Source organism: Cervus elaphus, chromosome 24 (assembly GCF_910594005.1).
Source record: "Cervus elaphus chromosome 24, mCerEla1.1, whole genome shotgun sequence".
NCBI lineage: Eukaryota > Metazoa > Chordata > Mammalia > Artiodactyla > Cervidae > Cervus > Cervus elaphus.
The window spans coordinates 14597183-14624590 of NC_057838.1; the positions used below are offsets into that span (position 1 = coordinate 14597183).

General features: G+C 42.3%; 1 protein-coding gene across 2 annotated transcripts in view; it reads right to left on the reverse strand.

The window, feature by feature from the left end:
- NEK10 (NIMA related kinase 10) overlaps positions 1-27408 on the reverse strand; it is a 292923-nt gene that overhangs the window by 197201 nt on the left and 68314 nt on the right. For both annotated transcript variants that reach the window (XM_043886665.1, XM_043886664.1), the window contains 10 exons: positions 24017-24058; positions 22555-22633; positions 21726-21793; positions 20014-20093; positions 17885-17971; positions 15047-15271; positions 12092-12231; positions 11140-11201; positions 8860-8937; positions 6982-7046 (listed from right to left, as the gene is read on the reverse strand). In XM_043886665.1, the coding sequence (XP_043742600.1) occupies positions 6982-7046; positions 8860-8937; positions 11140-11201; positions 12092-12231; positions 15047-15271; positions 17885-17971; positions 20014-20093; positions 21726-21793; positions 22555-22633; positions 24017-24058 (926 nt within the window). The remainder of the gene's footprint in view (positions 1-6981; positions 7047-8859; positions 8938-11139; positions 11202-12091; positions 12232-15046; positions 15272-17884; positions 17972-20013; positions 20094-21725; positions 21794-22554; positions 22634-24016; positions 24059-27408) is intronic.

The following is a 27408-nucleotide window of genomic DNA, read 5'->3' on the forward strand; positions in this document are numbered from 1 at the left end:
AATGAGTCACCTTTTTGCACTGGTGGTCAAAGTATTGGAGCTTCAGCTTCAGCATCAATCTTCCAATGAATATTCAGGGTTGATTTCCTTTAAGATTGGCTGGTATGATCTCCTTGCAGTCCAAGGGACTCTCAAGAGTCTACTCCAGGATCACAATTTGAAACCATCAATTCTTCGGCACTCAGCCTTCTTTATGATCCAACTCTCACATCCACAACTACTGGAAAAATCATAGCCTTGACTAGATGGGCCTTTGTTAGCAAAGTAATGTCTCTGCTTTTTAATATGCTGTCTAGGTCTGTCATAACTTTCCTTCCAAGGAGAAAGCATCTTTTAATTTTGTACCTGCAGTCACCATCCGCAGTAATTTTGGAGTCCAAGATAATAAAATCAGCCACTGCTTCCACTTTTTCCCCATCAGTTTGCCATGAAGTGATATGACCAGACACCATGATCTTAGATTTTCAAATGTTGAGTTTTAAGTCCGCTTTTTCACTCTCCTCTTTCACTTTCATCAAGAAGCTCTTTGGTTCTTCACTTTCTGCCATTAGAGAGATATCTTCTGCATATCTGAGCTTGCTGATATTTCTCTCAGCAATCTTGATTCCAGCTTGTGTTTCATTCAGCCCAGTACATCATGATGTACTCTGTATATAAGTTAAATAAGCAGGGTGACAATATACAGCCCTGATGTACTCCTTTCTCAATTTTGAACCGGTCCATTGTTCCATATTCACTTCTAACTGTTGCTTCTTGACCTGCAATACAGGCTTCTCAGGTGACAGATAAGATGGTCTGGTATTCCCATCTCTTTAACAATTTTCCACACTTTTCTGTGATTCACAGAGTCAAAGCTTTTAATGTAGTCAATGAGGCAGAAGTTGATGTTTTACTGGAACTCCCTTGCTTTTTCCATGATCCAATGAATGCTGGCAAATTGATCTCTAGTTCCTCTGCCTCTTCAAAACCCAGTTTGTATATGTGGAAGTTCTCAGTTCACATAGTGCTAAAGCCTAGCTTGAAGGATTTTGAGAATAACCTTCCTAGCATGTGAAATGAGTATAACTGTCTGGTAATCTGAACACCTTTTGGCATTGCCATTCTTTGGGCTTAGAATGAAAACCGACCTTTTCCGCTCCTGTGGCCACTGCTGAGTTTTCCAAATTTGCTGATATATCAAGTGCAGTCCTTTAACAGCATCATCTGTTAGGCTTTGAAATAGCTCAGCTGGAATTCTATTACCTACACTAGCTTTGTTCGTAGTAATGCTTCCTAAGGCCCACTTGACTTTACATCCCAGGATGTCTGGCTCTAGGTGAGTGACCATGCCATCATGTTTAAGACCTTTCTTGTATAATTCATCTGTGTACTCTTGCCACCTCTTCTTAATCTCTTCTGATTCTGTTAGGTCCTTACTGTTCCTGTCCTTTATTATGCCCATCTGTGCATGAAATGTTCCCTTGATATCTCTCATTTTCTTGAAGAGATCTCTGGTCTTACCTATTCTATTGTTTTCATCTATTTCTTCGCATTGTTCTTTAAGAAGCCCTTCTTATCTCTCCTTGCTACTCTCTGGAACTTTGCATTCAGCTGGGTATATCTTTCTCTTTCTCCCTTACCTTTCACATCTCTTCTTTCCTTGGCTATTTGCAAAGCCTCCTCAGACAGTCACTTTGTCTTCTTGCCCTTCTTTTTCTTTGGGATGCTTTTGGTCACTGCCTCCTGTAAAATTTTACAAACCTCCATCCACAGTTTTTCAGGTACTCTGTCTACCAGATCTAGTCCCTTGAATCTATTCATCACCTCCACTGTATAATAATAAGGGATTCGATTTATGTCATACCTGAATGACCTTGTAGTTTTCCCTACTTTCTTCAATTTAAGGCTGAATTTTACAATATGGATTCATGATCTGAGTCACAGTCAGCACCAGGTCTTGTTTTTACTGACTGAGAGAGAGAGAGCTTCTCTATCTTGGGCTGCAGAGAATATAATCTGTTTTTGGTACTGACCATCTGGTGATTTACAGCATTGAAATAAAAGGTTATAATGAATAAATATATATAATAATAATAATGAATAATGGTGACCACAGTCATGAAATTAAAAGATGCTTGCTCCTTGGAAGGAAAGCTACGGCAAATCTAGTCAACATAATAAAAAGCAGAGACATCACTTTGCCAACAAAGTATAATCAAAGCTATGATTTTTCCAGTAGTCATGCAGGGATGTGAGAGTTGGACCATAAAGAATGCTGAGCAATGAAGAATTGATGCTTTTGAATTGTGGCACTGGAGAAAACTCTTGAGAGTACCTTGGACACCAAGGACATCAAACCAGTCAATCTTAAAGGAAATAAACCTTGAATATTTATTAGAAGACTGGTGCTAAAACTGAAGCTCCAATACTTTGATCACTTGATGTGAAGATCCAACTCACTGGAAAAGACCCTGATACTAGGAAAGACTGAGGGCAGGAAGAGAAGGCGGTGACAGAGGATGAGAAGTTTGGGTGGCATCATCAACACATGGTAGGAGGGAGGGAACACAGCTCCAGCCATCATCAGATTTTTGGATTAAAGATCTACTGAGCATGGCCCCACCCATCAGAACAAGACCCAGTTTCCCCCACAGTCAGTCTCTCCCATCAAGAAGTTTCCATAAGCCTCTTATCCTTATCCTTCAGATGGCAGACAGAATGAAAACCACAATCACAGAAAACTAATCAAACTGATCACATGGACCAAAGCCTCGTCTAACTCAATGAAACTATGAGCCATGCCATGTAGGGTCACCCAAGATGGATGGGTCATGGTGGAGAGGTCTGACAAAATGTGGGTCACTGGAGAAGGGAATGGCAAACCACTTCAGTATTCTTGCCTTGAGAACCCCATGAACAGTATGAAAAGGCAAAAAGATAGGGAACTGAAAAATGAACTCCCCAGGTCAGTAGGTGCCCAATAAGCTACTGGAGAAGAGTGGAGAAATAACTCCAGAAAGAATGAAGAGATGGAGCCAAAGCAAAAACAACACCCAGTTGTGGATGTGACTCGTGATGGAAGCAAAGTCTGACACTGTAAAGAACAATATTGCACAGGAACCTGGAATGTTAGGTCCATGAATCAAGGTAAATTGGAAGTGGTCAAACAGGAGATGCCAAGAGTAAACACTGACATTTTAGGAATCAGTGAGCTAAAATGGACTGGAATGGGCAAATTTAACTCAAATGACCATTATATCTACTACTGTGGGTAAGAATCCCTTAGAAGAAATGGAGTAGCCCTCATAGTTAACAAAAGAGTCCGAAATGCAGTACTTGGGTGCAACCTCAAAAATGACAGAATGATCTCTGTTCATTTCCAAGGCAAACCAATCAATATCACAGTAATCCAAGTCTATGACACAGTCAGTAATGCTGAAGAAGTTGAAGTTGAATGGATCTATGAAGACCTACAAGACCTTCTAGAACTAACACCCAAAAAGGATGTCCTTTTCATCATAGGGGACTGGAATGCAAATGTAGGAAGTCAAGAGATACCTGGAGTAACAGGCAAGTTTGGCCTTGGAGTAAAAAATGAAGCAGGGCAAAGGCTAACAGAGTTTTGCCAAGAGAATGCACTGGTCATACCAAACACCCTTTTCTAACAACACAAGAGAAGACTCTACACATGGACATCACCAGATGGTCAATACTGAATCAGATTGATTATATTCTTTGTAGCCAAAGATGGAGAAGCTCTATACAGTCAGCAAAAACAAGACCAGAAGCTGACTGTGGCTCAGATCATGAACTCGTTATTGCCAAATTCAGACTTAAATTGAAGAAAATAGGGAAAAGCACTAGACCATTCAGGTATGACCTAAATCAAATCCCTTACAATTATACAGTAGAAGTGAGAAATAGATTCAAGGGATTAGATCTGACAGAGTACCTGAAGAATTATTGACAGTGGTTCGTGACATTGTACAGGAGGTAGTGATCAAGACCATCCCCAAGAGAAAGAAATGCAAAAAGGCAAAATGGTTGTCTGAGGAGGCCTTACAAATAGCTGTGAAAAGAAGAAAAGCTAAAGGCAAAGGAGAAAAGGAAAGATATAAGCATCTGAATGCAGAGTTCCAAAGAAAAGCAAGGAGAGATAAGAAAGCCTTCCTCAGCGATCAATGCAAAGAAATAGAGGAAAACAATAGAATGAGGAAGACTAGAGATCTCTTCAAGAAAAGCAGAGATATCAAGGGAATATTTCATGCAAAGGTGGGCACAATAAAGGACAGAAATGGTATGGACCTAACAGAAGCAGAAGATATTAAGAAGAGGTGGCAAAAATACACAGAAGAACTATACAAAAAATATCTTCATGACCCAGATAACCACGATGGTGTGATCACTCACCCAGAGTCATACATCCTGGAATGTGAAGTCAAGTGGGCCTTAGGAAGCATCACTACAAATAAAGCTAGTGATGGAATTCCAGCTGAGATATTTCAAATCCTAAAAGATGATGCTGTGAAAGTGCTGTACTCAATTATGTCAGCAAATTTGGAAAACTCAGCAGTGGCCACAGAACTGGAAAAGGTTAGTTTTCATTCCAATCCCAAAGAAAGGTAATGCCAAAGAATGTTCAAACTATCACACAATTGCACTCATCTCACATGCTAGCAAAGTAAAGCTCAAAATTCTGCAAGCCAGGCTTCAACAGTACGTGAACTGTGAAATTCCAGATGTTCAAGCTGGTTTTCGAAAAGGCAGAGGAACAAGAGATCAAATTGCCAACACCCGTTGGATCATCAAAAAGCAAGAGAGTTTCCAGAAAAAACATCTGCTTTATTGACTATGCCAAAGCTTTTGACTGTGTGGATAACAACAAGCTGTGGAAAATTCTTAAAGAGATAGGAATACCAGACCATCTTACCCGCCTCCTGAGAAATCTGTGTGCAGGTCAAGAAGCGACAGTTAGAACTGGACATGGAACAACAGACTGGTTCCAAGTTGGGAAAGGAGTACGTCAAGGCTGTATACTGTCACCCTGCTTATTTAACTTTTCTGCAGAGTACATCATGCAAAATGCCAGCTGGATGAAACATAAGCTGGAATCAAGACTGCCAGGAGAAATATCAATAACCTCAGATATGCAAATGACACCACCCTTATAACAGAAAGTGAAGAACTAAAGAGCCTCTTGATGAAAGTGAAAGAGGAGAGTGAAAAAGTTGGCTTCAAACAACATTCAGAAAACTAAGATTATGGCATCCAGTCCTATCACTTCATGGCAAATAGATGGGGAAACAATGGAAATAGTAAGAGACTTTATTTGGGGGGGCTCTAAAATCACTGCAGATGGTGACTGCAGCCATGAAATCAAAAAACACTTGCTCCTTGGAAGAAAAGCTATAACCAACCTAGACAGCATATTAAAAATCAGGGACATTACTTTGCCAACAAGGTCCATCTAGTCAAAGCTATGGTTTTTCCAGTAGTCATGTATGGATGTGAGCATTGGGCTATAAGGAAAGCTGAGCACCAAAGAATTGATGCTTTTGAACTGTGGTGTTGGAGAAGACTCTTGAGAGTCCCTTGGACTGAAAGGAGATCAAATCAGTGTATCCTAAAGGAAATCAGTCCTGAATATTCATTGGAAGGACTGATGATGAAGCTGATACTTTGGCCACCTGATTCAAAGAACTGACTCATTGGAAAAGACCCTGATGCTGGGAAGGATTGAAGGCAGGAGGAGAAGGGGACGACAGAGGATGAGATGCTTGGATGGCATCACTGTCTCAATGGATATGAGTCTGAATAAGCTTTGGGAGTTGGTGATGGACAGGGAGGCCCGGTGTGCTATAGTCCATGGGGTCACAAAGCATTGGATACAACTGAGCAACTAAACTGAAATTGACACAATGGACATGGGTTTGTGCAAACTCCAGGAGATAGTGGAGGACTGGGAAGCCTGGTGTGCTGTAGTTCATGGGGTCACCTAGAGTCAGATATGACTTACTGACTGAACAAAAGCAAGGAGTAACTAATATTTCCTTTTTTCCCCTAAATGTTAAGTGTCATATAGAAATAAAGTAAAAACACAAAATGTCCCATTCTGAACAAACGATGTTCAATTAACCCATGGTTTTATTTCCATTCTGGTTTATCAATAAAATTCTAATAAGAACCTGGGCCTTTGATTTGGCTAACCTGCCACCTCTATGGTGCACAGACCACACCTGTGAGTAACCATTGTCTGCTTCCTGAGGTGGTGGCTTTTCTGTCATGCTCGGCACACAGCCTTCTGATCCAGGAACATCCAGCTTTCTACCCTACAAGTGAATTCCTATCCTATGAAGAGCATCCAGATAAGTATTTTCTTCTCTACTGATTAAAAGGCAGTGATTAGGACTTCCCTGGTGGTCCAAGGCCTGGGAGTCCACCTACCAATGTGGAGCACTCGGCTTCGATCCCTGGTCAGGAAGGATCCAACATACTATGGGGCAACGAAGTCCATGGGCCCCAACTATTGAACCCGAGCTCTAGAGCCTGTACTCTGCAACAAGAGAGCAGTCCCTGCTCCACTCAACTAGAGAAAGCCTGTGCTCAGCAACAAAGACCCAGTACAGCCAAAATTTTAAAAAAAAGGAAATGACTAGATCAACTTCAGACATTTCTGAAGGGGCAAAACAAGCACATGATTTTATTTCATCATTTTAAAAGTTAACGTCTTAAAAAAGAGAGAAAAAGTAAACACTGCAGCAGTCACAAGTAATGAAAAGAGCTGTACTGATTTGATTCACGTGCTTCCTCATCACTCTGCGAATGTTCGGTGTGAAGATATCACTTAGGGCTGCTTTGCTGTATCTGTGCATTTTAAGAAATCCGAGGACACATGGTTTGCATTTTGACTCTTTCTTCTCTTACTGTTTGCATATAAAGCAGGCCTGTGAAAACAGTTGAATCTAAAGATCACGGGTCACCCAAATTTCTCTAAGCTCATACCTTTTAAAGAGTGGTCTGTTTCTTTCCATACTGAAGAGAAACCTCAAGGCTCTGAATGCATAACACTGGAAAATAGAAGGATATGTGATTCTCAAATGGTAGCTCAAGAAGGTAAAACATTTTCAGGATAGAATGACCATGAAGTGGACACTAACGTGGCTCTACAGTGAGCATGGCTGGTGCCTATGGGAGCCACAGCTCATATCTGAGAACAGGTGACATCAACACCAGAGCCAGTTTCCCTGTTTAAAAAGCATTTGCATTGCAGAAGCCTAGCAGTCTGGGCCTTGTTTGATTCAGTGCCTGTCATTAGTTCCTTTCTAGAATGTACAAAAGGAGCACAGAAACAAGAAATAGAATTCCTGTGCCAAGAAAACCAAATGTCACAAGATTTCCAGGAGTTCAAGGTTAATTTTGTTTCTAGCCTGCTACGTATGCCTCAATATTTATATCGTTTTTGTGAGAAAATAAACCCTAGAAATGATGACATATAAAAATATCCACAGGCACAGTGGACTCCAACTTGACAAATTGGTTTCTTGAGTAAAGTCTAAGGCAGTCCCCAGACAGAACCATCTACAGTCACTCCTGAGAACACTCAGAAGAGGCCTGTGACGGTTCACCAGAGAAAAAAACACACTGGAAATTCCGCAGTGCTGAGAAAAGAGAGCAGAGAACCCCCTGGCCTGCCACTGTACCTGTACCCGAGGCCACCACAAGGGTGACTAGCGTTGCTGAGTTCAAGTCTGGAATCATTTCATAAAATCAGTGATCTAAGTACAGAAGGGTCGCAAAGAAAATGGCCTGGAAAAGTCAGGCAGATATAAGACGACACAAAGGAGCCTGATGAGAAAGCAGTGGCGGCTGTGAGAAGTGGGGAACCTGTGTGAGTCTTGGGAGAATTTGCCTACAAATTCTTTAACACCCTCTGCTGACCTAACAGGCTGCACATCCAGTAGAGGGCGGACTTGTCCTGTTCTGGCGCAAGGTCAGGCCTCTGTGCTGCCTGAGAGAAAGTCAGCCCCACGCCTGTATGTTCTCAGCGGTGGCTCTGTCTGCCAGCCCACAGACACCAGCACAATTTCTCTGCAGGGTCTGACGATCATTCTGGGTGAGAGCTCTTAAGTCAGCTTGAAGGCAGATGGTACTTTTTACTTCCTTTTCTAATGACTTGAAAAAAATGATGAGCTTCAACAGCTGCAAAGGCTTCCTCTGAATCCGATTTTATTATTCCAGTGTCTCGGGGAACACTTGCCCCCTGGTGTCCATGAAAGACCCTGCAGAATGTGACCCCTTCTTACCCACCATGCCCCTTCTCCCAAGGCACTCCCCCTCCTCCTCCACCCCCACACACCTGCCCTAAGCACGCTCTGAGCTGCCAGGCCTTCCTGCTGTGTCCATGCTCCTCTGTGTATGCTCATCCCCTCTGGAGCAGGGGTCATGGGTGTCCACCCCACCCCTTCACTCTCCCGAGCAGCACCTTCTCATCTCCTGAGATCCATTTTACAAGTTTGCCTTTGTAGAGGAGAAAGGCTACTGACTGTGGGCCATGCTTAAATACAGCACATAATTTCCGCCCCCCCTTTTTTTTTTACTGATATATAAGCAATGTTTTTAAAAACATAGAACTTATGGATAAGCAAAGAAATATCTAAATAAAATCACCTATCTCCCTATGGAGAAACTACTATTAAACCTTTTACACTGTTTTAACAGCATTTCTTTCCATGCCAGCCTCTCTCACCAGGTATTTTTCCCTCAGAGTCAGTACAGGGGACCAGTGCTAACCTACAAGTTCTAAAAATCATACCTTATATTATCAAAATTTCCCCAGATCCCAGTAACTTGATATTAACGAATAACAGATATGTTTATTACCTGTAATAGATTAGTTTTTGCTGCATTCTTTTGTTTGTTTGGTAAAATTAATTTAGCTATCGTATATATACCATTTTCCTGAAAGAATAAAGATGCCATGTTATCAGTGAGCAAAAAGAAAAGAACAACTTTAAAACATTAAAGAAGAAATTTTGGAACCATAAGTAAATATTATAGGACAATACTAAAGATGTTAATGTAATGTGTTTAAACATCAAAGGGTATAACCAGATCTTAAAATTTCAACTGTCATTAAAGATGATAATTAAGTACATCAATTAAAAGAGATTTAAATACTTTAAAATCAAAGAGTAGGAGCCAAAAAGGGAGCAGAGTTAAGGGATCCAAATATCTCTATATTTTGCATTTTAAATATAAAATTATAAAATATAATTATAATATATAAAACTATAATTTATAAAAATTGTATAAAATATTTCTCCCTTTATTGTTCTATTAATTAAATAATACATGGAGATAAATTAGCATAGAAAAGAAGAGAGAAAATTAAGAGAAAATACATTTTAAAAAATCAATGCTATTTGTATAAACAATTAACATCTTTCTAGACTTATTCTCAATGGACATGAGTTTGAGTAAACTCTGGGAGTTGGTGATGGACAGGGCGCCCTGGCATGCTGATTCATGGGGTCACAAAGAGTTGGATGTGACTGGGCGACTGAACTGAACTGAACTGAGACTTATTCTAATACAAATATACACATTGAGGAATGAACAAATGTACTGCCTTACTGGTACTTTTTTATTATCTATTAAACACATAATTTACTAAATTCTCTACGTGCAGAGTTTTACCTGCCTTACTGCACTCAGTCTTTTATAAAATAATTTATTTTTAACTGGAGGATAACTGCTTTACAATATTGTTGTAAATATTGCATTGTTGGTTTCTGCCATACATCAACATGAATCAGCCATAGGTATACACATGTCCCCTCTCTTTCGAATCTCCCTCCCCCCTCCTACACCATCCCACCCCTCTAGGTTGTCACAGAGGTTGTTTGTGCTCCCTGCATGACACTGCAAATCCCGGGTGGCTACCTATTTTACGTTTGGTAATGTATGTTTCCCTGCTACTCTTTCAATGCATCCCTCTGTCTCCTTCCCCCACTGGGTCCACAAGTCTGTTCTTTGTGTCTGCGTCTCCACTGCTGCCTGCAGATAGGTTCATCAGTGCCATCTTTCTAGATTCCATATATATGTGTTAATATACAGTACTTGCTTCTCTCTTTTTGACTTACTAGCTATTATGTGAATTAGTCTTACAGTTTCCTTGTTTTATACATGACAAAGTCAATGCTTAGGCTGAATACTTTTCCAGAGGCCAAGAGAGCAAGTTAACAGTCACGGGACTGAGCTTCCCCCTGCCTTACCAGCCACCCTGAGCTGCTGAGCTCCTCAGGGACTCTCATCACTGCTGACCTGACCCTTACTAACATTATGAATTTATATATTTTTAAGTTGATGTATTGACCCCCCCCAAAAAAGTTTCCTCTGCAAAATCCAACAAGCAGGAATTAAGTTTTATGGGTGGTATACAAATGTGTGTATTTATACACACACACACATACATATGACTCCATATGTAGTAAGTTGGTTACTGAATTATGCTTTGTGTGTTTTCTGAAATTAGTCTCTCAGCAATAAATATTTTGTTTGCTGTGTTTCATCCATATGCCCCCACCATCCCACTACTGGGCATAGACCCTAAATAACTTGATGTCCTCTTAAAGTTACTGTTATCCTTAGCTCATGGAATCCTGTGTGCCCCAAATTAAAACAGTTCAGGATAGCTTTTTAAAAAAGTATAAAGAGAATGAAATAAACTGCATATAATATAAGAAATAAACACCATCAGTCAACTACAAGGCAGTTCTCTTAAAGCTAAGTGAGTTAACAGGGGAAGGACAAGAATATAAAATGGAATCTTACACGTCAGATAAGAGATCACAATACCTTAAGACCGGGCTGTCGGTACCACAGAGGCCATGTCCTGGCACACAAGGGCCGCCTGCAGCGGGCCCCCCCCCCCCGCCACACCCTCCCACACCCTCCCACACCCCACCCCCGCAATGTGCGTGGTCCCGACGCCCCAGCCCGGCGACTGTGCGTGCTCGCGGTGCCCCGCCCCGCCACTGTGCGTGGTCCTGATGCCCCGCCCCCCGACCGTGCGTGCTCGCGGTGCCCCGCCCCCCCACTGTGCGTGGTCCCGACGCCCCGCCCCCCGACTGTGCGTGCTCGCGGCGCCCCGCCCCTCACCTGCACCACCTGGTGGGCGTTGGTGTCGTCCAGCACCAGCTCCGTGAGGGCCGCACAGCAGGCTGCAACGAAAACCACCAAACACCAAGTCTTTCGTGCCCACGGCTACACTTGCATGATTACATCCGCACTCTCACTGCCTGCCTCAGAGAACTTCACTGGCAGAGTCACTCCTCAAAAAACACTAACTTTCTGGGCCTTCCCTGGTGGACCAGTGACCAAGACTCCACATTCCCATTGCGGAGGGCCCGGGTCTAAGCGCTGGCCAGGGAGCTACATCCTACATGATGCAACTAAAAACCCCACATGCCGCAATGAAGATAAAAGACCTCGTGTGCTGCAGCAAAGACCTTGTGCACCCAAATAAAGAAATATTTTTTTTGAAGAGTTGGTTTTAAAACAAATACTGGTTTTCCCTCTGGCACACCTCTGGGGAAAGGCAGCTGAGTCGTGCTGGCCGGAGCCTGCCTTCTCCATGTAACCCAAGTGCCACACACCCCACGCACCGCCTGTGCACTGGGGGAGGCGGGAAGGGACCATCCGCCCCGAGCCCAACACAGGCCCTCATGGAGCAGGTGTGCACTGTACGTCCACGATGGGTGGACAAATAGTGTGCACTTTAAATACACTATACAAAGTAACCTTTACAATCTGGGCATGAACTGTTTCGGAGGGCTGATAGACTAGGACACAGAACTTGTAAGGAGAAGGGGCCAGGAGTCCAACCCCTAGCTGTGCACCTGTCCAGAACACGGTAAGGAAAGTCGGGGTGTCGTTAATCTGCAATTCCAACACTAGTACCAAGAAGTTTCAAGCGTCCACGTGAATTTAACTTCATAGCTTTTATAGTTATAAATTGGGCCTAATTAATATTATCCTTATAATCTTATAATAGAATAATACAAAGTTAAACAGTATCAAATAATAAAACATAATGATGTGATATAAATACCTGCTTGAAGAGAGAAAGTATTTTCTTGTATTTCCCGAGGGCTTAAATCTTCTGACAAATGAAGCTGCTGGATTCGGCCAGCAGCATTGGCACTAGACAGGCTTCCAATGGAGGATCGATCAGAAACAAAATTTCTGTCTCTGAAAAAGAAGTCAATGCACAGACTGATTTACCAATGGCAGTTCATGGTCAGTGCTTTCTGGTTTCCATTTGAGAAATCTTGCCTCTCTCAGATCATAAAGCTTTCTCCTATGTTATGTTTATTTTTGACCTTCCAAACTACCCAGACATGATTTCTGTGTACGGTGTGATGTAGGAGTCATCTCTCTCTGTTTCATTCAGCCGCCTCTGTTTTGAACTCTTTTCCTCTGCCATTTACTTGAATACATCTCGGTCTTCATCATTCTGGGTTTTATCTTTTTCCATTAAATTTCAGCCTTCTTTTATCTTAGGGAAGTTCTCTTTTATTAGATCATTGAGGCTTTGCAAAATTTCCCTTGCCTTAGGGGTGTCAATTACCCACATGCTCTGCCGGTACACTTCCTTTCCCTGGTTCCCTCCTCCGCTTCCCTTGTGCTGTGTGTAATGTCATCAGGCATGCCCTTCCCTTCACTGACTCCACGTTCTTCCTGGTACTGGGTTTGGGCATGTTGTTCAGTTCTCATCTTTCCCAGCTCCACAGTCATCCTGCTCTCCTCTGTGCTGTTCTATCATCTCACCTTCAATTTCATTTTAGAAACTTCATGGTCTGTTCAGCGTTTGACAAAATAAAGCATTTGATTCTCTGTTTACTTGGTGTAACATCTCCACAAGAGATTATTTATCTGTCTTTATCTGCTTTGTTGCCTTTTGTTTTACATGATTGCCCTGAGTTGTTTTTTGTTTGTTTTTGTATTTGTTTGTCATGACTGCAGCTGTACCTAGATTTCTGTATGCCCAAATGTAGCATGGATGGAGTCCCCCGGCCTCCCTCCTGCATCACCAGGCCCTCTGCCCTTCCTTTGGGGAGCACAGGGAAGAGCATGCAGCCGGGTCTAGGGGTAATCACCATTAGTGACTTCAGTTATGATCAAACTTGGATGTCAGGGTTCACTCTGCCTGATCCAGAGCATGGAGCCTTTTAGCTACTGCCTCTGAGTTTGGGACTGCGCGTGAATGGGCATGACTAGATCTCCTGGATGCCACCCTGACAACACAGCCTGTTCATACTCCAGCCAGTAGACAACCTGGCAGCCTTGTACCAGCTCCAGGCAGCCAAGCTCTGAAAGGATACTGTTTACCCAGCTGGGGTCATAATTCTCCCAGAGCACTGAGCAATGTTTAACATAGAATAAGTGTTGACATATATCATCTTTCCAGGGAAGAGATTTCTAACACTGTACCACGGAAGTGGACTGGGAAAATTACTTTTTTTAGATGTAAAAGAACTCTTTTCTATCAAGAATAGTTATGGCTTGAACAAAATAGGAAAACTAGTGCCTTATATTAAACTCAGTTCTGTGTAGGCATTGTCCTTGAAATATTGCTTATTATATAATTTAATTTTATCATCAAGAAAATAGCTGCTCTCCAAGAGGGCTCCCTACAGCCACTGTAATAACTATCATGGAACAAAAATTATCACCACCACCACCATCAACATCATCATCCTACAAACTCAAGTGGGAAAAAACATCTGCAAGCAGAGTTATTTTGACTATTAGGCTAACCCATTATGCCACAATGCTAATCAAAGATTTATAATTTAAACTTTAAAGTATTTGAGATTTTTGTGTGATATTCATGAAAACAAGAAGGTTGTCAACAGTCTACACATCTTTTCCTTGGTTTTGGCAAGGACAGAAATTGTTAGGAAAGCTACTGCTCAGATCTCTAGTCTGTTCTTACACTTTGGAAAGTTTCCTCACAAAATGGAAGTGATGACACACAGCTCCACAATATCAAGTTACAAGGCACAATAAGCACAAAGTCTGAATGAAGTTGATGTGATAGCATGTTATATTAAAATTGATGTTACTCTTTTATTAGAATGAGCTTTATTTACATACTACAGATAAGTGTGATCTTTTTCTAGGCAGATTTAATCCTTTTCACCTTTAATTCAGCATCTAGAGGGACTGAATTATACTTTACAATAATTTTAGGTAATAGAACCCTCCCCACTGATGGTACCAATAGATGTTGTTATTCAATACTTCAGAATATGTAATACACATAATATCTACTATCTGTTGTTACTGTTATAATTTTTGCAACATACTTCAAGAGAATTTCAGTTTACAACTCTTTCAACAAACTATTCCTTCCCCAGATTCATGGCCCTGAACCTCACTGAATTCTGTTTTTAAAAGAGAGACAGCAAGGTGTTCACACAGCTCAGAGCACTGCCATGGAGATTAGAGAGAAGAGACGAGCAACTGGACCAGGATCGGTAACATGGAATCATTTCATAGACAGTATTTCCTCCTGTTTCAGCTAAGGATTATACACCTGCTCCAGTCAAGCAGGCTTTGCCTTCTCTTTATAGATGAGTGACCTATATGCACACAGACATTTTAGTAAAACAGTAGTAACTAGTGTACTTGTTGGGATTATAATATGCATATACTGATTCAAGAAGGGTAGCCAGACAAATGTTTTCTGTGGGTTTCTATTCAGCCCACATTTGCAGAGTGAAGGCCTTCTTTACCCCTGGCACTAGCCTGGAGGCTGGTGATGTAAAGATAAACGTGTCAGGGCTCCCCCCAACCCCGCACCCCACCAAGAAGCCAAAAAGACAAATGTTCCCAACATTAACAAAGAGCCTGTTTACAACAAGTAAAAATGACTCTGCAGAAGAGGAATCACCAAAGAGCAGGGGAGCTAGCCGAGCATGTGCCCACCCTGCCTTGAAGCGGCTGAGACCCCAGCCTTCATCAACCAGGGTGACACAGGTGGAAGTCCACCCTGACTCACCCTCGTAAAATATGAAGAAGTTGCTTGATGCCACCCCAAATGCGGATTTCCACGCTGGTCTCTGGGTCCTCGCAAATTTGCACCAGAATCCAGACGACACTCCATAGCAGCTTCAGGTGGTCTGAGTGCAGCAGGCTGAGCAGGACAGGGACCCCCTCGTAGAGCTTCACCTGCTCTCTCACCTGGCGCTCGGCACAGAGCAGGCGCAGCAGCTCGGCTGTCAGCCTGGACGAGGGGTCGGGGGGGGGGGGGGGGGTCGGGGAGGAGGTGGGGGGGCAGGGAGGGGGGCAGGGGGGAGGTGGGGGCATGCACTCAGCTCAGGCGGACCGGCCTGGCTTGGTTCACACTGAGCTGCTCACTCGCACAGACTGTGGCGCTCAGACGCTCCACATCCCGGTCTGCACACGTTTCTGTAAGGGCTGGACCACCGCTAAGTATTTGTAGCTCTGTAGGCCTTACAGTCTCTGTCACGACTACCCAGTCACACTCACACGTGCAAGGGCAGCCACAGGCAACACACAAAAACCAACAGGCACAGCTGTGTGCCGATAAACCTTTATTTACAAAAACAGGCAGGGGGCCAAATTTCACCTGCAGGTCGTGGTTTTGTAACCACATTCTAAGTCAGAACGGTATCCCCATTAGTCTGGCTAAAAACCTACTAACCAGCAAATAGGCATCAAGTACATACAGTGGGACCTGCACTGTGCCCAAGACCAAAGAAATATAAAAGCTCTATCTTAGTCTTCAGAAACTTATTCTGTGATTGTAAAAATGAGACATTAGGGACTTCCCTCGTGGTCCAGTGGTTAAGAATCCACCCTCCAATGCGGAGGGCATGGATTCAATCCCTAGTCAGGAAACTAAGGTCCCACATGCTCAGGGCACCTCAGCCTGCATGCCACAACTAAGACCTAATGCAACCAAATAAATAAATCTTTTTTTTAAAAAAATGAGACATTAATATATGATGGCAAAAAAACACTATGATCCAGGGAAATTAAATGCAAAGCACTCAGTGAACATCTGAAAAATAAAAGATAATGATGGATAAGACATAAGGTTCAACTAAGCTCTGAAACATATGAGGACAGACATTTCAGAGAAGCATCCTATCCCCCAGGCTCACACTCTGAACACTCTCCTGGGATGGTGTCAATGGGATTCTCCATGAATACTGGAGGCAAGCATACTGGAGTGGGTTGCCATGCCTTCCTCCAGGGGATCTTCCTAACCCAGGGATTGAACCTGCATGTCTTATGTCTCCTGCATTGGCAGATGGGTTCTTTACCACTAGTGCCACCTGGGAAGCCCCCACAATTCCTTTACCCGAGCTAATTTTCCACAGCTCCTCTCCCTCCCAAATGTCTATGCTCTGACATTCAGAACATATGTGCTTTGGTAGACTGCATTCTTCACCTTCTCAAACTTCCTACACCACACCTTCCCTCTTCTTTCTAAGTGAATCTCATTGTGTGGCTGAATTCCATACCCCACACACTAAAATCAGAACTGTTCCCACAAAATCCATGCTATCATGCTTAAAATCTCTCTGTGAGTTTCCATGATGTTCATGATAAAAACCACACTATTTAGCACAAACAGCCCGTCAATGACCTGGTTAAAGGTGTCTTATCTGTAAAATATGGGAAGAGTTATTGTTCAGATTCAACAAGTCAACACAGAGAAGTGCTTAGAGCAGGGCCTGGCCTGTAGAGAGCTGGCCGAAGTGAACTCTATTTCTAACTTATCACCATCTGTTTGACTAGTTTCCTGGCACCCCCTCCCGCACTCTGCTGCAGCTGTACCCACCCACCCACACACGCTCATCTCTTGCACATCACTGCTCGCCTCCAGGGGGAGCATATTCTGTTCACTTGTCCCTTTTACTGCCTGGACAATTGCTCCTTCTTTTAGGAAACTTGGAATGACCTCTTGCTCCAATTGGAGGTGCCCTGCCCCCAGGGTATCGTCCTGTGCCTCACCGACCACACCAACTACAACACTGGGGTGAAATTGATGGCTTGCGTGTCCGACCCCCCCTGCATTGTGCAACCCTGTCTCGTTCATTTTTGGCTTTTCAATACCTGTGCAGGGTCTATTAGGTAAATGAATTCAGATAACCAAATCTATGCCAACCAGTACAGTGGGTAAAAGAGGGTTTAAACTGGCTCAGAAGAAGAATTCAAGGGATTTACTATTAGTTAAATGTCAGTGCTTTATTGCCTGGGATTTCTATTAACTATTTTGCCTCCTTAGAATATTATGATTTATTCAACTCAGTATCAAATGACACTCAACTAAGTATCAAATGACATAGGTTGCAACTTGATAACCTAACAGACATCTGGATATAGTACGTTTTTAGGGCAAAATGTAGTTCAAGTGAAAATGACTCATTTTACTCCAGATTCTTTTGGTCATGAAATCAGTCAGTAGCTATCTTGGTGTATTTTACTTGCCTTAAGCAAAATAGATTTTAGGAATCTAATCATTTATCCAACACACAGTCTTAAATTACTAAAAGTAGAGCCACCTTAGAGTTTCTTTCCTTAAGGAGACAGGAGGTAAAAAAAAATGTAATAAACAAAAGTATTAAAGATGCAATCATAGATTTATATATTTCGAATATATGACCAGTTCTAGAAGTGAGATAGGACCAGAGATAAACTGACACACCTCTTTACTATTTGTTACTTTATGTAAACTTAAATAGAAAATAAATGCCAAGCTGACTCCTGATATTCAGCTAACAATGTAACATGGCATAATTAGAATAACAACCATCATTTTCATCAAATATAAGACACTGCCATTTTCCCCTGTTAGCAATCCTACCTTTTGGAAAGCAAGTCATATTCATGCAAAATCATCAGCAGATTTTCTACAATGTTGAGCTCACTTATCTTCTCCCTACACTCTGGACTACAAATTGAAAAGTATTAGTAACTATGAGAAATGGCTTTTATTGATACCACATCCACATATTTAATATCTTAGTCCTCATATTATCCCAGGAGGAGAAGCAAAATGCAATATAGCTCTATAGAGAAGGGCTACATTAAACGCCAACATTCAGGAAGTATTAAGTAAGTATAAGTAAGTAAGTATTCAGTAAGCATATGTCATAAATTTAAATTTGTTCAATAACAGTATGATGATTAACACCATTCCCACTGGAGAGGGGGATTCGTAGGGTGTTCACTAAAAAGCAGTGAGGAGCATTACTCACAATATCCAAGAAACAGAAACAAGCTACAGGTCCTTCGATAGATGAAATAGACAGAGAAATGTGATGACTGAATATTTATACATAGTTATAACTGAATATAATCATGTGTACACAACTGAATATTCAGTTCAGTTCAGTTCAGTCGCTCAGTCGTGTCCGACTCTTTGCGTTCAGCCATAAAAACATGCTGTCATTTTTGATAATGTGGATGAACCTAGAGGACATTCTGTTAAATGAAATAAGCCAAACAGAGAAGGGCAACTACCATATGGCATCACATACATGTGAAATCGAAAATAAACCAGCAAAACTGACTACATAGAGACAGAGAACAGAAGAGCAGGTGCTTGCTAGGGGCTGGGAGCAGCGGGAACAGGGAGATGCGGGTTAAAGTGCACACACTTTCAGGTGTGAGAAGACTGTCCACTAAAGATCCACATACTCGGCAACTGCAGTTGGTAACACAGGGTCATGCTCGTGAAAGTTGCTGAGAGAAGATTTTACGTGTTCTTATCACAGAACCAAAAAGAGAGGCGAAGAGGTGTTAATTACCTTGATCTTGGTAATCACCCCACAGTGTACATGTGTATCAAATCTTTACATTATACACTTGAAATACATAAAATTACATTTATAATTATTCCTCAATAAAGTTGGAAACAGTGGAAACCGTGTCAGACTTTATTTTTTTGGGCTCCAAAATCACTGCAGATGGTGACTGCAGCCATGAAATTAAAAGATGCTTACTCCTTGGAAGGAAAGTTGTGACCAACCTAGATAGTATATTAAAAAACAGAGACATTACTTTGCCAACAAAGGTCCGTCTAGTCAAGACTATGGTTTTTCCGGTGGTCATGTATAGATGTGAGAGGTGGACTGTGAAGAAAGCTGAGCGCCGAAGAACTGATGCTTTTGAACTGTGGTGTTGGATAAGACTCTTGAGAGTCCCTTGGACTGCAAAGAGATTCAACCAGTCCATCCTAAAGGAGATCCGTCCTGGGTGTTCGTTGGAAGGACTGATGTTGAAGCTGAAACTCCAGTACTTTGGCCACCTGATGCGAAGAGTTGACTTATTGGAAAAGACCCTGATGCTGGGAGGGATTGGGGGCAGGAGGAGAAGGGGACGACAGAGGATGAGATGGCTGGATGGCATCACCAACTCTATGGACATGAGTTTGAGTAAACTCCAGGAGTTGGTGATGGACAGGGAGGCCTGGCATGCTGCAATTCATGGGGTCGCAAAGAGCTGGACACAACTGAGCTGAACTGAACTGAACTGAAAGTTGGAAAAAACAAAACAGTGATCCACTGATTGGCATAAAAAGATATTTAAACATATTTAAGTTTTTCTTGAAAATAATCATAACCTCTGAAAGGGTTACCTAGAATTTCTTAAAGGGCAAAAATACTTAAAAGTCTTAAATATAGAGGACAGAATGAAGAAAGACAGTCAGGGAGATTCAACTGTCAAAGAAATGTGCAATTTTAGAGTAGAAATAAGTGAGGGTTAAATGAAAAGACTAGGTAAATATTTCTGGTCAGAAAAAAATTTTTAACTGCTTTGCTGTTCCAACTTAAATTCTAAAATGATGCATTTCCACCCCAATCCTCTTCAAAATATTGACGGTATTTCATGTTTTTATTCACAAATCTTAACTAAGTAGGTAGCAAAATAAATTTTGCATTTCTCCCATCTGAGTTGCTATAGCAGCAGAACTTTTAAAAATGCACTCACCTTTCAGCTAAACTAGCAAGAGCCAGAAGGGCGCCCAACAGAACATTCGTATCTCGGGCACTGAGTAAATTTACTAATGTCTGGGAAATGGAATAAAATAAAGTTTAATTATATAAACGTACTACAAGCTTCTTGAACAGTATGTTTCCTTCTAAAGATTATAGATACTTAACCTCAAAACAGAAGGTTTGCTAAACATGCACGATTCTCAGTTCTTTCCGCGGCAGGCGTCCACCCCTCTTTGGATGAGCTCCTCGTAAGCATTCCCCACCAAAGGAAAGAACCAAGGGGACCCAAGTACGTGGTCTTGTACTTCCAGGTCCATGCTCTCTGCTCTGTCCGCTGGTGCCACCCATCACTCAGGATGAGAACTCATCCTGACTCGGGCATTGCCATTGTGCAGGCACTTTCCAAATTATGGAAGTATTTTTTCAACAAAATGTTGAAGACTGTCTTTTTTTCCCCAAACTAAGGAAAATATGTTAACACTATCAGACACCCCATTTGCCTCTCAAATTTCTTACTGATGCTAAGTAACATCACTGAGCTGGGAGTCACCTGTATCTCACAGTCACCTTCTCAGGATTCCTATCACTGCAGATTTATGTATCTTCTCTCTACATTTTCAGAGTCCCCCAGAGTGTACCCCCAGACATACTTCAGGCCAGAGCTGCAACCTGTACAACTGCTAGGCTGATTTTGGGTTTCCACTATGTGAATTTTCCCCTTAATGACCTCATGCACTAGCATTATCTTTGTTTCTCAGATCCCTTCCTCTTTTTTTCCTCTCACTTTTTCCTTTCTGTCTTTTTTTTTTCTATTTTTCCCCCCAAGGTGCATGGCATATGGGATCTTAGTTCCCTGAATAGTGATTGAACCTGCAGCCCCTGCCGTGAAAGTGCAGAATCCTAACCATGGGACCACCAGAGAAGTCTCTCCTTTCTGTCTTCCAACACAATGTTTCCCAGACTCCAGTCACTGACATATCATTTCACAATTTTTGTAACAAGCACCCTTAACACTAACTTAATGTTACTCAAAAATGTTCTTCAAATTCTAACTGATATTAGTGAAATATATAGCTATCGAAATAAAAAATGCTAACCTGTATATCACTAAGAATCAAACTCCATAAAATGAGTAGCATGTGCTAACACATTTTAAACAACTCTCCTCTAATACTTGCTGGATAGTGGCTTCCTGGGACACAGAAACTCACAAACTATTGAAACCTAGCTCTAGGCAGCTACCATCTAAATGGTTTTGCTATAAATATAAATGTAGTCTGTTTTGATTAAGCCTGCATTCACTCATCTTGAAATATGTATTTGACTCACAGGTTGGTAATACTAAACCATCTTATTTTGAGGTTAAACCACATGAAACTTACCTACAGACCATGGTAATTTCCCATGGTTCAAACTAACATAACTTCATGTGCCAAACTAATATTTATTTATTTGTAAGTACACACCTGGGGTCAGTTGATGTATAGCAACATTTAAATTAGGCAATCAAATTAGTTGATTAAGCAATAAAGAATTAAAGAGCATAGAAAAAAAGAAAGAAGTTTCAGAAAACCTCTACTTGCTATTTCTGAATTTACTCTTTAGGTGGGTTAGCAGAGATTGGCAGTTTTAGGCTAGGTCAGCAAGTTTTCGAATTATAATTACAGGTGGGGTGGAGCAGGGACTCCTTCTGGGACCACTCACCTTGTGAGCTCCACTTGTGGTGACCCATTCTCTTTGGTCTCTGACAGCAGCAAGTTTTTGAAAAATATCTATAAAGAAATGAGATACTTTGATGAGGGATTTGAAGCTTAAAACGGGGGAGTGCTCAGGCTTCTCAGGTGGTACTAGATGTTAAAAAAAAAAAAAAAAAAAAAAACAACCACCTGCCAATGCAGGAGACCTAAGAAACAGGGGTTTGATCCCTGGGTTGGGAAGATCCCCTGGAGAAGGGCACCGCAACCCACTCCAGTATTCTTGCCTGGAGAATCCCATCGACAGAGGGGCCTGGCAGCCTACAGTCCACAGGGTCACAAAGAGTTGGGCAGGACTAAAGCGACGTACCATGCACGCAAAAAATATTTTTACCAAAAGTTGCTTTTATAGGCTTCCCTTGTGGCTCAGCTGGTCTGCCTGCAATGCCGGAGACCTGAGTTCGATCCCTGGGTTGGGAAGATACCCTGGAGAAGGGAAAGGCTACCCACTCCAGTATTTTGGCCTGGAGAATTCCATGGACTTTCTAGTCCATGAGGTCGCAAAGAGTTGGGCAGGACTGAGCGACTTTCATTTCACTTACTTTTATAGAAGTCTCTCACACGCTAAATAAACCTAAGCTTGTGCTCAATGAAACTCTTTGAACATGAAATTGGGCTTTTCAAGATAAGAATCATGATCTAAAATCTCCCCTCTGGGTACATTTTGCCACTGAGCATAAGAGTTGGCATGGTCTCTCAAGCCCACAGCTGTGTGGGGACCCTCCTGAGTGTTCAAAGCGTCCCCCCTTCCCTCCGCTGCCCCCCGGGGCCGCGCTCACACGTCATGTTGACCAGCTTGTCCACGCTGTGCTGCGCCTCCCCGTAGCCGAGGTACCCATGCGCCACGATCTCCATGTACTGCGGGGGGACCAGACAACAGGTGAGCAGAGAGGACTCCGAGAGCACACAGCGGGAGTGCAAGGTTGTGTACTTCTGAAAATGAGCTGTAGATGGCGCCACAGGGTCACCAAACAACGCTCGGTGCCCCTGCGCCTGCTTCACGCAAGTGCAGAAGACGATGGGTTCCTGGGTTCTCAGCTTCGCTGGGGTGCCAGAAGTGGAGGGAGGGACCTGGAAAGACTGCTTAAACTCTCAAAAGTCCCAAGATGACTCATAACTCAATAAATCTGTGCTGCAATTTAGCCTCCAAATAGAAGATACAAATAAGATGCATGATATATAATATACAGTACATACCATTTTAATTCTTCAATGTATCTTTTCATTAGAAGTTTTATAACACACTGCATATATTTTACTGACCTTATGTTTTATATCCTAAATTACATCTAACCAGCATACAAGTAGATAGCAATAATCAGAATGAAATGTATGGGATAATCTGAAAATCCCTCACTGTTTGTAAAATTATAAAAACTGATAGTAATAAGAAATCAGTTCAGAGAAATACAAATATTTCTGACATTTTAATGGAAGTAAAATGGATAGAAAGATCCTTTACAATATAATCTTATAAAGGATTATTTCATTAAATGAGCTAAACCTCTAGCCAATTAAAAAAATTTCTTCAAAATAAAAACTAGATATTATCTATTTCCCAAGAATAAAAACAATAAAATAGGTTTACAATTAAATTGCCATTAAAATTAATCATCCATTAATAATTTAGAATGAATTTGCAGGGCCATGGGTTTATTATGAAAATTATTCTTTGCATACATGCTCTAGATTTTAGGAGGATGGGCTGTTTCAACTATTTCTATACCTAGAAATTTTGCTTGATTGTATTAATAAGCTCAAACATTGGGCTGACTCAGCATATTTATTCAGCTCCTTACCTTCCCTCAGTAGTTGGCAAAGCAGAAAAATACATGAAGATCATTCCAATATTTTCGTGAGCACAGTAATTCTTTATTGTGTGAAAAAGTTATGAACATCCTCATAGCCAATATTTTCTCCTGCCAGCTTGGTGTGTGCACTGCTAAGGCCCAGGGCCTGCCAGCCAACACCTATTTATTTTCTTCACTCACTAAAGACAGGTGACCTTTTATAAAACTCTCTCATTTCACAGGCGGGGTAGAGTGAGCCCAGTCAGCCAGGCAAAAACGGCTCAAGTCCCTCCCTGCTCTGTGTGTATGCTGTACACTCATGACCCTAGGCTCTTCTCCTTGGCAGGCAGCTATGTTGAAAGAGACCTCTCTGTCACACGCTGTGGATCTCTGCCCAGAGGCACAGCACAAAATGGAAAGGCAAGACCAGCCACCACAAAAGAGATCTTACCTGAGCTAGGTTTTCAATTCCACCCAAGCTATGAAGTATTTCCTGAAAAAATAAAACAATAGAACCGACATGAAAGATGAGAAATGGAGGGGGGGATGTATTTTACATGCAATTGATTTACTAAGTCATGAGTTTGTAACTATTTTTGAAGGTCCACATTCTAATATAAATATGGAAAACTTTAATGTTTGTCATTCATACTAGATTTAAGATAAACTATTTAATAGATATGGGCTTCCCTGGCGGCTCAGCGCAAAGAATCTGCCCGCAGGAGCTGCAGGAGACATGCGTTTGATCCCTGGGTCAGGAAGATCCTCTGAAGGAGGGCATATCAGCCCACTCCAGTATTCCTGCCTGCAGAATCCCATGGACAGAGAAGCCTGGCGGGCACAGTCCATGGGGTCACAGAGAGTCAGGCACAACTGAAGTGACTTAGCACATGGGCACACATTAACAGATATGAAAGTTGGGTTGAGATGAACAGGAAGTAAGTATCTGCAGCCCGAGTCCTCACTCTATTTACTTCCTCCCATGTCATCATAAAATGTCAGAGCTGCAAAGAGCTGTTAGACATCTCTCCCTTTACCTCCTCATATTACAGAATGGGAACACTAAAACCCAGAAAGGTGAACCATTTTGCCTAAATGACGGAGTCTGGATAAAAATCCAGCATCACCGAATCCCAAGACTTTCCTCTAGGCCCCTGCCTGGTGTGGTCCATGAACTAGGAGCAACAGCAGCGTCTGGAGCTGATTAGAAATGCACAATCTCCTACTCAGCCCAGACATACTAAATGACACTCTCAGTGTCAACAAGATCCCCAGGTAACTCACATGCCTGATAAAATCTGAGCAGCATTGCCCTAGCAGAGTAGACAACAGGGCTTCTCCTTCAGATGATGTGGCTAATGATTTATTAAACTCATACCCTGAACAAATCTAAGGATAATCATTGCAAAATACAGACCTGATACAGATCTTTCAGGGCTTCCCATGTGGCTCAGTGGTAAAGAACCCACCTGTCAATACAGGAGACATAAGAGACTCGGCTTCTATCTCTGGATCAGGAGGATCCCCAGGAGGAAGGCATGGCAACCCACTCCAGTACTCCTGCCTGGAGAATCCCATGGACAGAGGAGCCTGTGGAGGCTACAGTCCACAGGATCGCAAAGAGTCAAGACAACGACTGAAGCGACTTAGCACTCACGCACCAATTTCCAATAAGAAGGCACTGCATAAAACTTCTGAAAAGTGCTAACTTAAGAAAGAGAGAGGATGCTGGGAGGCTGGAGCTGTGAAAGGAACTGGTTTGGAGCTCCACTAACAGCCCATGCTCTCGGGTTACTCACACTGACGTTTATCTTGGGATGAAGGGTTTCAGGTGTCTCTACCTGTTTAACGCTACACTGACTCCTCTCGCCTTCTCTACTGTGCACACAAGGAAGCTATTTGAAATATAAATATTAGCCATCATTCCAGCTCTGGAATGCGCCTGGCAGTGAGTACATGAGTATGTATGAGGTGATGATCATGTTCTACCCTGGAGCTGCGTGAGCAGCTGAGGAAAAGGCTCAGGGGCTGGAGACCTCCTGGGTCAAGGATCAAGCTTTCCTTAATCTGTGTGAAGGGAATCTGGAAACCACACACCCTTGTTCAAATTAAGAATGAAGGTATACTTATAACTCAATTAAAATAGTTCTATGGCCACCTACTAATTTGAATTCCCATGATTGCTATTCACTTTAGAAGAGCTGCAGTTAAAGAACAGAATACTGTATGCATTGCCACTCATTATGATGGACATTTTATACACATAAAAATAACATTTTAAAATCACATATTTTTTTCAGCATTTTCTTTTCCATTCCTGTTAGTAAGATCCCCAAGTCAGGCTCTGAAGGAGACACAAATATATAGATGACAGAGGGTGACTTCACTGAGCTGCAGGCAAGTATAAGGTAGACACACGAATAACTGGAATTTAAGATAGATCTAGGTAGGTGTTTTTAAGAAAGCTATGGGGCTTCCCTGGTGGCTCAGACGGTAAAGAATCTGCCTGCACTGCAGGAAACCAGGGTTCAATCCCTGGGTCAGGAAGATCCCCTGGAGAAGGAAATGGCAACCCACTCCAGTGTTCTTACCTGGAGAATTCTATGAACTATGGACAGAGGAGCCTGGTGGGTTATAGTCCATGAGGTCACCGAGAGTTGGACATGACTGAACGACTAACACTTTTTCATAGTTTAAGAAAGTTATACAGGAGGTGCTGTGACACCTCAGAGGAAGGACATATAATAGCCTGCAAAATACAAAATACAGATCTGATACAAAATACAGAGGACTACGGAAAACTTTGTAAGGGTGGCGGCCTCTGAATGGGCTTAGAAGGATGGATAGTTGTGCTGAGGAGACGTGGAGGAAGAGAAGGAAACAAAGGGGATTCCTCCAAGCAAAGAGGACAGGAGGCTCAAAGGTGCACTGAAGTTGCATAGGAAGAACATCAAGATGTTGTATGAAAAGCAACTCCCTAAATTTATGAAGGGAATCATTGGAGATAATGTTAGAAAAATAGAGTGAGATAAACTATGGGAAGACTTGAACATGAGCCTGAACTGAACTTTGCATTCGAGCCTGATGGACATGTGTGAACAGGGCTGATCAGACTCAGCTGTGGGGACTTCCCTCTGGTCTTGGAGGAAACTGGAGAGGGATGGGCATGGAGGGAAGCCCCTTGGGTTGGCAGGCACAGAGAGGAGGGAGTGGACAGCTGGGCAGTGTTAACATAGTCTGACCAGCTGGACATGAAGGCCAGTGGGGAGGAACAGTGCAGAGCAGAGGCTTCACCATCTGCACAGTGAGGTGACGGGAGGCCAGGACAGGATAAGTCCAGGGAAGAGGGGACACAGGCTGGGTTAGACAAGGAGGTGGAGTCTGACATGCTGAGCTGCTGGTGGTATATTCAGGTGATGGAAGAACAATAGGCCGGGAAAAGTGCACTAAGGGCAGAAGACTGAGATCTGGCATTGTTGACATAAAGGAAATTTAAATGTGAAGCTTGGGAGGGAGAATACACCAGGGAGAGACTCATGTTTAAATGACTGGTCATGGTCATTCTTAAATGTTTACCTTGGCAAAAATATATCTATACAATCATCGGTGTTAACAGTATGGAACTGATTCCATGTTTCCCAAACCCTGTGCTGTGCATAATGATTTTATTCTGTGCGATGAGTGGTACTAGGTGTTCGGAAATATTTTTATGATCAAACAGTAGGTCGAACAGTGTAACAAATTATTTGATTATAGATTTAAACTCCTCTGAGCTTTAACATGCTGCCGTGCACCACAGTCTCCAGTAGGAGGCGCCGCCCATCTTCCCTGCATATGGTGGAA